Source organism: Zeugodacus cucurbitae, chromosome 3 (assembly GCF_028554725.1).
Source record: "Zeugodacus cucurbitae isolate PBARC_wt_2022May chromosome 3, idZeuCucr1.2, whole genome shotgun sequence".
NCBI lineage: Eukaryota > Metazoa > Arthropoda > Insecta > Diptera > Tephritidae > Zeugodacus > Zeugodacus cucurbitae.
In genome coordinates this window covers 45,923,732-45,934,104 of record NC_071668.1, presented here as the reverse complement: position 1 = coordinate 45,934,104, position 10,373 = coordinate 45,923,732, and the positions used below count along the sequence as shown (strand labels likewise).

General features: G+C 36.0%; 1 protein-coding gene and 1 long non-coding RNA gene across 2 annotated transcripts in view; both read right to left on the bottom strand.

Annotated features, from left to right (window-relative positions):
• Window positions 1-6,814, bottom strand: LOC128920247 (uncharacterized). Its single transcript, XR_008470354.1, has 2 exons — window positions 2,680-6,814; window positions 1-2,572 (listed from the first exon to the last, which is right to left on the bottom strand). It is a non-coding gene; the product is annotated as an uncharacterized LOC128920247 (long non-coding RNA).
• A 721-nt stretch (window positions 6,815-7,535) lies between these two features.
• The window catches only part of LOC128920245 (serine protease easter-like), a 6,496-nt gene continuing 3,658 nt past the window's right edge, over window positions 7,536-10,373 (bottom strand). The window contains exons 2-4 of the mRNA XM_054227161.1: window positions 10,299-10,373; window positions 9,832-9,982; window positions 7,536-8,321 (exon numbers count right to left, since the gene is read on the bottom strand). The exon at window positions 10,299-10,373 is cut by the window's right edge and continues 92 nt beyond it. Of these exons, the coding sequence (XP_054083136.1) occupies window positions 7,606-8,321; window positions 9,832-9,982; window positions 10,299-10,373 (942 nt within the window). The 3' untranslated portion in view covers window positions 7,536-7,605. The remainder of the gene's footprint in view (window positions 8,322-9,831; window positions 9,983-10,298) is intronic.

Below are 10,373 nucleotides of genomic sequence, written 5' to 3'. Positions count from 1 at the left end.
TCTTCTAATCAACACTGTATAATTTTTCAATAATAAATTTGAATAACAAATATATATATGTACATATGTACATAAATAGATACATAGATATTTAAACAGTATTTTATGAAATTAATATTTAGAAATTCCGAAAGCTTAGACGTTGTTACCTCATCTTCCATGAAGTGTCCAAAAAAGGTTCTTGCAGTGGACATCATAACTCATTATTGGTTCATCCAAATCTACGAACCATAAATATTTGTTGTTAATGAACGAAGGAAAAAAAGAAAAGATTAAAAACTTAATTCTTGATAGATTTTGAACAAAAAAACTAACATTTGTGGTCAAATTTTCGCCATATACTGACTCGAAAAATAGTTGTAATAAAGATGTGTGGAAATTTTTCAATAGAATCGCTTTATAACTTTTCAAGAAATCGTGTCCACTGACTTCAAAATTCAAGTTTTGAGATAATCCGTTAAAAGTTTTACATTCTTGAAATTTTAATCATATCGATTTCATACTTTTAGATAATATTTCAATATTGTACAATTTAATAAGACAAAAAACTTTCAAATTTTGATTCCAACGTAATCGCTTAATTCAACAAATATAAGCGTGATTCCAGTAATTGAACAAATTCATTCAAACGGGATTTTTTTATTGAACAAATTGTTCAATTACGGGAGTATCTGATAATTGATTCCCCGGTTAATTGAACGAAAATTTGTGCAAAATTTGATGTGCAATTAAACGAAAAGTACTGTAATCAAGTACTAAAGCCACTTTGGGCCTATGGAGCTCAACTATGGGGTTGCTCAAGTCAAAACTGTATTGCCTGCATTCAGCGCTTCCAAAAAAAAGGTACTAATAATTATAGTTAATGCTCCTTGGTATGTTATAGGCTAGACAGACGGCAGAGTTATTCCCGATTAACTGCGCTTTTAATCAGTTCCAATTTTGTGGGTGACAGACGGCAGCAAAGCGAGTTATAAACTCCCATAACAGCTGATTGGCAATAATATTTCCATTTTGGTGAAATAAAATTGGATAGAAAGCAAATATTGCGGTTGTTAGCCGCACAACTAGTACAAAATCACTAATTATTAAACAAATATACATAAATACGTTATTATTAGAAATTCCATTTTAGAAAAAATTAGCATGTGTATGCTATGCAGCTGTCAGCATTGCATATTTTCATTCACAATATATAAAAAGCGGGCATGTTTAACAATGCTGCCAACGAAAATGCCACGAACTCCCACTAACTCTCTAAAAATTTTAGAATTAAATGGGAGTTAGCAAACGGAGTTAACTGAGATAACTCTCGAATTAACCCCGATTAAAGCAGTTATTCCGAATTAACGCTGCCATCTGTCAGGGCTATTACATCTGCTGACATTCACCGTGATCTTGGTGTGAATTCAATAGTAAACGAAATAACCAAACTTGCAATGAGTCACGAAATGAGGCTTATACAGCAAGCAAATGAAGAAGCATCCAGACTCATCGGTACTGCTGAACGAGAAAACCGACTGAAACTTAAGAGGCCTTCAGACTTAGCAAGGCAACTGTAGCAGCAAAGGAATTTCTCTAACATTTAGCTTTTAATTATTAGCTGCCATCGATTGATCACTTCTCTGCTCGCCTGTCAAAAATTTTACATGTGAAAGCAACAACAAAGTTATCTAGTTGAATTCGTGCAGAAGAGTATGCGAATACCTCATTAAAAATTCTATCACCGCTTGCTGAGTGCTGCCAAATTTTGTTTTACACATTTTTGAACCATTTTACTATTGTGAACGACTCAAAGGACAAATTACTGTCAAAATAATAAAAATTATTATACACAAATTTGAAACTGAAAATGGCACGCGAAGATAAATCCTAAATATCTTTGTATTGAATTTATTGAATAAAAAACTTTAATAAAAATAAAATTTGTTGCAGAAAAAAAGACATGGAAGAAGAGTTTAGTGCGACCAAGTATATGAATGTATGTAATTGGCGTTGAACCGTTTAGCCGGTTATAGCCGAATCGATGAGAGCGCGCCACTCCTCTCTTTCCTTCGCAGTTCGGCGCCAGTTGGAGATCCCAAGTGTAACCATGTCGCTCTCCACCTGGTCCCTCCAACGGAGTGGAGGCCTTCCCCTTCCTCGGCTTCCTCCGGCGGGTACTGCATCGAACACTTTCGGAGCTGGAGTGTTTTCGTCCATTCGGACAACATGACCTAGCCAGCGTAGCCACTGTCTTTTTATTCGCTGAACTATGTCAATGTCGACGATAGTGAGTCGCCTTGTCTGAAACCTCGTTTGGTATCGAACGGCTCGGAGAGGTCTTTCCCAATCATGACGGAGCTTTTGGTGTTGCTCAACGTCAACTTACACAGCCGTATTGGTTTTGCGGAGATAACAAACTCAGACATCGCGGCGTAAAGGCAGCTCCTTTTCGTGCTGTCGAAAGCAGCTTTAAAATCGACAAAAATCCATCGTCATCGATTGGAGAATCGGGTTCGCCATCTCCTGGTGTTGTACTTTCACTGCCATTCAGCAGGCCGGAGAAGTGTTCCCTCCATAATCCCAGTATGCCCTGGAAATTGGTTACCAGATTACTACCTTGGTCTCTACATGGGGATGCTCCGGTCTTGAAACCTTTGTTAAGTCGCTTCATTTTTTCATAAAATTTTCTAGCATTACCTCTGTCTGCCAGCTTCTCAAGCTAGCGTTGACATCGCCAAGCACGATTTTGACATCGTGGCGGGAGCAGCACTTGTCGGTGCGTTCTAGGCGCTCATAGAAAGTATCTTTGGTCACATCATCCTTCTCTTCCGTTGGAGCGTGGGCGCAAATCAGCGATATGTTGAAGAACCTCGCTTTTATGCGGATTGTGGCTAGACGTTAATCCACCGGGGTGAATGCCAGGACTCGGCGACGGAGTCTCTCTCCCACCACAAATCCAACACCAAATTTGCGCTCCTTTATATGGCCGCTGTAGTAGATGTCACAAGCACCCACCGTCTTCCGTCCTTGTCCCGTCCATCGCACTTCTTAGATGGCGGTGATATCAGCCTTTAGTCGTATGAAGACATCAACCACCTGGGCAGAGGCACCTTGCCAATTAAGGGTCCGTTCATTCCAGATGCATGCCCTTAAATCATTATCCTTAAAACGTTTGCAGGGGTCGTCATCAAAAGGGGGGTGTCTCATCCGAGGCTTTCTTCGATTTGTCATTGGTACTTAGTTTTTATGTGGCGGGTTCGTCTTCTCACTTTAGCTCGCCTTCAAACGGATGTTTGTTAGCTACCCAGAGGATACTTGGTCTAAAACAGAAAGTCGTGATCGTGCTTGAATCATGTGGAGAAGAGTCGTTTCTGGCCACTCCCAAGTGAATGACAATCAAAAACTTTCCTCACTTACGTGAACTTCTACACATGATCCCATCCTCCAAGTATAGACAATTCGATTTAAGTGCTGCCAGTTCGTATGAAAATTTGGAAAGTTTGTTCGATTGGCTTGTCTATAGCAGTTAGCCAATCGATGACAGCTATTATTTTTAAGTTATTAGAATTTAATTGTTGTTAGTATTTAATCATTGTATACTAGGTACAATTGAAAAAAAAAAAATATTTTTTAAAAAAGCAGTATAGCATATAGTACTTTTATTCAAAAATATAGGAGCATTAAGGTAAAACAAACCTAAAACCGAATATTAACCGAAATAACTCACGATTATCATATGGTATATTGACAAGTCTGAATGAAATTTAAAATAAATTCTTTTTCGTTTGCGCATATATTCATTATTATTTTACTATGCACTTCTTTTTTTCTTCGGTTTTGTCCGTCCGCCTACTACACTTCGTCTGGCATCTTTCTCGAACAAATTAATTTTTGTTTCGTCGCTCCACAAAAGTGCCACTTGGGCCGGACCAATTTCCATAATTTTTCTCGAATTCTAAACTCATCTTGAAATTTTTTTTCGCAATGAATATATTTCTTTCGCTTTCCTGACAGGTAATTTAGTTCGTTGTGGCATTAGGGATGCAAACCATGTATCGATGTTTTTGAAACATTGATGTTTTCGTCAAAAATCATCGATGTTAGCCATTGATGTCTTGAATCTAAAAATTTCGATGCATCGATGTCACTTTCAACGATGTTTTATGTCGATGTTTTATATAAAAATTTGACTTCACACTTTTTCGGATATTAACTCGAAACCCTCTATTTGGATACGCTTTATTACATTGGAATTTTTGTAAAATACGGAGAATTCGTTAAGGGAATGTGCGCTTGGACAATACTACGGTTACTTTTATGATTTATTTATACAATTTATTTCTGGCAAATATTCTATTTCAATTTTTTTTTTAACTTACAAATTTTTATGCAAGTAGTAGACGTCTAGGATTTTCTGAAAATTTATTGATGATTTTTTCTTAAATGGGCTGTTGATGTTCTTTCACAAATGTGCGATGCACGCTCATAATCCAGATAATCTCTCTTCTCCCATCGTGCTCCGAAGCCAAGTTTTAAATCTCCTTAGCGTACTAAATGAACGCTCCACCGTTGCTGTAGTGCATGGTAATGTACATAATATTTTGAGAGCTTTTCGAATTGAAGGGTAAAATTCATCTGCCTGTTTGATCAATTCAACAACTTCAATTTCTCTTAATTCCATTTCTGATAAATTTTTATTCTTCCATAAATTGTACCAAAGTTTCAATTCATTGCTGACATCTAAATCGTAAAGCTTTTCGAATAGTTTCGAGTTTTCAAAAACGGCTTCAATTGAACTTTTGAGCATATACAATGGATGCAACCGAGATAGCGCAAATGCTGGAGTTTTTTCACGGGCAAATCTTATTTTAAACGAAGCTGTTAAGGAGTCAAGATATGGAATCACAATACAGCGTCGCCAGTACTCATCTTCGTTGTTTGATGGAGGATTGCTCCTATGTTTTTGTTTTACAGCTAAACGCGGTAAAGATAGCAGTTGCAACTCTTCGCACTTGTGCAAGGAGTTCATTCGTTACTTGCTCTGCATTGCTACGATCGTTTTCAATTACCTCAATATTTTTTTCAATATGCTCACCTATTAAACAAACAAAAAATAAGTATTCTGCAAACATTCCAACTTTACAAATATAATTTTGTTATTTCATTAGAATATGCTCACCTACTGCAATCATATCAATTGCAGTAATGCAGAGTATTTTGCAAATATCATTAGGGAAACGATAATCACCGATGAATGAAGCTGGTATGCACTCTTTCTTGTGCTATAGTTTCCATCTATGGATAATTTTTTCAGTCCTTCAACAATTTCAGGAAAATTTTCAGAAAACTTTCTTACTGCCTTATATTTTTCTGACCATCTGGTTTCACACAAACGTGATATAGTAGGCACTCAGTTCCTTCGCGTGGTTGATTCGCTAAAAAAGTTTATAACGTCCTTTGTTGTTGATATGGCATTTCTTATTTCTGGAACCGTATTTGTAGCATTGACAACCAGGTTCAGTTTATGGCTGGAGCAATGAAAATATTCTGCGCGGGTATATTTTCTTCTTAAAATTGCTTGATATATCAGCAGTTTCATCTGCTAAGACGGTGTAAGGATTTGTTGTTTTTATATCATTCACAATAAGTTCTTTAATAATTTCTCCGAAAATGTATATGATGTCATTTTGAATTTGTATGATGTCATTTGTTCTTTTAGCTTTGAGTCGCCTGAAGCGATTCGTAAGTTTATTAAGTCTAGAAGAACGCCCTCGTCGGAATTTCTGCCCCTGAGAGGCATGTCGTGTGTGCCGCAAAATAACACACATGAAATAATAGATTTTATAATATTTCTATTATCTTCCATAGTTTTCATATGGTGTGTTTTCAATTGTACGTCAACGGGCACATTTTCAATTAAAGCCTTCGCTGAAGCTGATGCAGCAATGTGGAGACTTGTGTGAGAATGCTTTTTGGAGAACTCGTGCATTTTTTTTAAAACAGGAACAGGCGGAAACAGCACACAGTACTTACACAGTGCACCTTTCAACCGCTTGGAATATACCAACCACGGCGCATATATATCCAACCACCCATGGTTGAATTTTCTTTGCAAAGCTTTTGCATCAGTTTTAAAATCATAGGCAGCATTTGGAACCCACAGACGAAGTAGAATCTCCTTTTTTTTCGACAGACAGCTGCGAAGCTCGCCCAACATAGCGGCCCACATCATTTACATGGCATTCCTCAGTGACATCTATTTCCACAGAAGAAGCTTTATTTGCTTGCGCCTCAGCAACAGGCACAGCCGATTGTGATGAACAAGCGCTCACAATAACTTCTTCACTTCCACTGCTGCTGTCACGAACATGTTTCCTCTTAACAGAAGAGATACCTCGAAAGTAATAGCAATAGTAGACAATCAAAAGTTTATAACCCATTTAATACTTACCTTTTTGAAGAAAATTTCTTATATCCATAAATTTTGCACTTGTAAACTTGTAAACATGTAAACATAATTTTTGCACTTGTTTGAAAGCCACCTGTTTTGTTTGTGATCTAAAGATGTCAAAACTATCGATAGTTATCATTGTGCTTTGTATTAACGGCTGACAATTCCAAAATGAGTTGTGACAATAATGCGTCAGATAGCGCATCATTCAGCTAATATGAATGCTGCGTATTTAATAAATAAATGCATAAAAATGTAACTTCCAGCTGAGGCTATCGTCAACCAACTGAAAAAAAATTTAAAATCTCTTAAAAAAAATCTAATAATGAATAATAATGAAAATAATAATTTTTCAATCTGTACCTACCTGGCTACCCCTGTACCTACCTGGCTACCCCTGTACCTACCTGGCTACGTCCTTGCATGTAATACAATGAACAAACTTAAGTTTTAGAGACTTTTGCTCTCTAGCCTGAGATTTGAGGCATCTATAAAATTTAAAATTTTTTCGCATTAAATTAAATTGTTCGATTTGGTTAAAATTTTAGGACTAGTAAAAGGTATACCCATATTGAATTTATTAAAGAATCGTGTACCTCACCAACCCTCGAAGTTCAACCATGATTGCAGGCAAGTGGGATGTACATATGTACTTATTATTTTGACCGTGTGTGAATATTATTACTTATCTCTATTTAAATATTCAATTCACACCTTTATAAAAAACTAGCAGACCGCTCCGGCTTCGCACGGGTTTAAACATACATTTCAAAAGTTATAAGTTTTTACAGACTTATACACACTCTTCCATATACATATGTATTTACTTTCCCGTTTCTTGCGTGGGTTCATTTTAAAAAAGTAAAATGAGGAAAATTCGAACATGAAATTATATTTTATTTGTAATGAGCTAAAACTTAGTACGACGTCTAGTCTTTGATGTCTCATTCTTTAAGGGTTAAAGGCGACACTTCTTAATATCATGTTTCCTACCATACGAATTTAGCATATCTTACCATAGGTCAGACAACACTTATGTGGTCATGTCTCTAACTAAACAACAGATTTTTAGTGTTATTTCGTTAATTAAACACAATATCTCTAAGAATTAGAAAAAACTTTGTTTAATGAATTGAAGTCACATATTAAAGTGCATATTACAATTCAACATCTTATTTTGTAATTGTACTTTGTATCCAGCTAATAAAAGCGTCTACACGCGTGTAAACGCCAGGGAATCCTTCTTGTCCACACACTCTCGGACCAAATGAAGTTATACCAATCAGAAGGCATGATTCCCTCCCGTTATATGATTGGATTAACATTAGTGGTCCACCAGAGTCACCCTTGCACGTGTCGACACCTTTCTCACCGCCCACACATAATTGAGTGTTATCTATGTCGATATTGTATTTGGCTTTACATCTTTCAAGGTTTTGTCCTCGTATCAATGCTTTTAATTTCTTTACACTATTTCTGGATGTTTCCGTTGATCCCCAACCTGCAATGCCCATAGTTACGCCCTCGTAATTACTTACAGAAGAGTTTGTGTTTACCGGCAAGCAAATGGGACTAGTGAAATCATTGAAATTGACTTTCTCTTGAAGACGAAGTAAGGCTATATCATATTTTTTGGCTGCATCATTGTATAGTGGATGACATATTTCTTCCTCAATACTAAAATCGATATGTGAACCCGAACAAAGTTTATTGCCATTTCTATCAAATTGGCAATCTTGTGGTGTATCTAGATTCCATTCACCCAAACGAACTGCACTTAGGCGCCAATTTGCAGGGAGTGCTTCTTTGCTAACACAATGTGCCGCCGTTAAAACATAGCGATCATTAATAAGACTGCCACCGCAATGAAAACCTTTCTCGCCGTTTGCTGACAAAATGGAAAATAATTATAATGGGTTAGAAAGGAATAAGTACGGAGGGCAAAAGTATATCTAGAACAAGTAAGGAAAGGCTAAGTGCAACCGAACATTTTATACTCTCGCAATTTATTGAAGAAACTTACAAACATACAAAATTTTCCCATAAATTCGGCATAAAGTTTAATAGAAAAACGAAATATGAGGGCTGAGGTAATTCTTTCATTTTCACCAGCAGGGTACACTATATCCAAGACTATACACTCACTTAATTTTGCTACGATATCTCACATATTAACCAATACATATATGCGGAATAAAGCCCACCGTATTTTTGAAAAACCTATAATTAGGTATATGGGAGCTAGGAGATGTTATGACCCAATTTTAATAATTTTTTTAACAAAACACTATTAGAAGAAAAGTCAGAGATGATATATACTATTTGTGTAAAGTTTTATTCCACTATCTTCATTGGTTCCTTATGTATACATGATAAAGTGAAGGAATCAGATGGAATTCAAATTTGAGTTATAAGGAAAGTAGTAGTGGTTGTGAACCGATTTCCCATTTTTTATCCGTGTTATCAGGGGGCCATTTTTAATTATATACCGAATTTCATTGAAATCTGTCGAGTAGTTAATGAGATATGGTTTTTGACCCATAAGTGGGCGATGACACGCCCATTTTTCATTTTGTAAAAAAATCTGAGTGCAGCTTCCTTCTACTATTATTTCCGTGAAATTTTGTGTTTCTGTCGGTTTTCGTTAGTGAGTTAACCCACTTTTAGTAATTTTCAACCTAACATTTGTATGGGAGGTGGGCGTGGTTATTATCCGATTTCAACTATTTTCATGGTGTGTGGTGGTGTACGTAAGAGAACCGACTACAGAAAGTTTGGTTTATATAGCTTTATTGGTTTGGGAGTTATATATAAATAACCGATTTGTGGGCGGGGCCACGCCCACTTCCCCAAAGAAACTACACCCATATATGCCCCTTCCTAGTGCGATCCCTTATTCCAAATTTTACTTTTATAACTTTATTTATGGCTTAGTTAAGTTACAACTTGCACAGACGGACAGACATCCTGATTTCCGGATTTCGGTCACCTTGTTCACTTTGGTATATATGACTCTATATCTAACTCGTCTAGTTTTAGGTGTTACAAACAACCGTTATGTGAACAAAACTATTATACTCTCGTAGCAACTTTGTTGCTAGCAACTTGCGAGAGTATAAAAATACGTTCACTTCCCTTTTTTTTACCGATAATTACCGATGTATATAGAAAGTCAAGCGAAGTTTCTAAAAATTAGGCATTGGAGCTGGAGGCAATTTTTAGCGCTAGGTCAAATTATTATATCAGCAAAAAACGCCCACTTAATAACATAACCTACAGTTTGACCAATATTTTCGGTGTAAAGTAAAAATATATATGTATATGTATGTGTATATACGAGTATATGTATATACATATATATATATTATAAATAATTGTATGTATGTACATATGTATACCTTTAGTGTATATAAGTAACGCAGTCCATGGGAATTCATCAATATCAGTCGAGACTCCACCAAAAATGCGTCCCGCTAATGAAGAATTTCCACAATTTGGTGGCAAAGGCAATTCTCCTCGATTATTATTCGGTGGATCGGGGCAGCATACCTAAATGCAATATTTATGGTATTTAAGTAAGTAGTGAACAAAGTTATGTTTGACATGACAACGATATGTGAAAAACCAAGAAGAAAATACATCTTAAACAATATTACCCTGGTACCAAAATTAGGATTGTCCAATCTATATCTATTAATTCAATTGTAAATCTTAAAATTTTGAAGGTGTTCAAATTTAAAAATTTTGGAATATTTTAATCACATTCAGGGATATAAATGCAACGGGGAAAATATCGCCTTAAGAGATGTGTGTGAAAATCGATCGTCAAAGCTTTCTGATTGAACCATCAATGTGTTTTACTTACCAGAACACTTTTGCCAAATTCACCACATCTACTTCGTCTTAAAAATAATATTTCCGCATCTTCTAAATTGGGTTT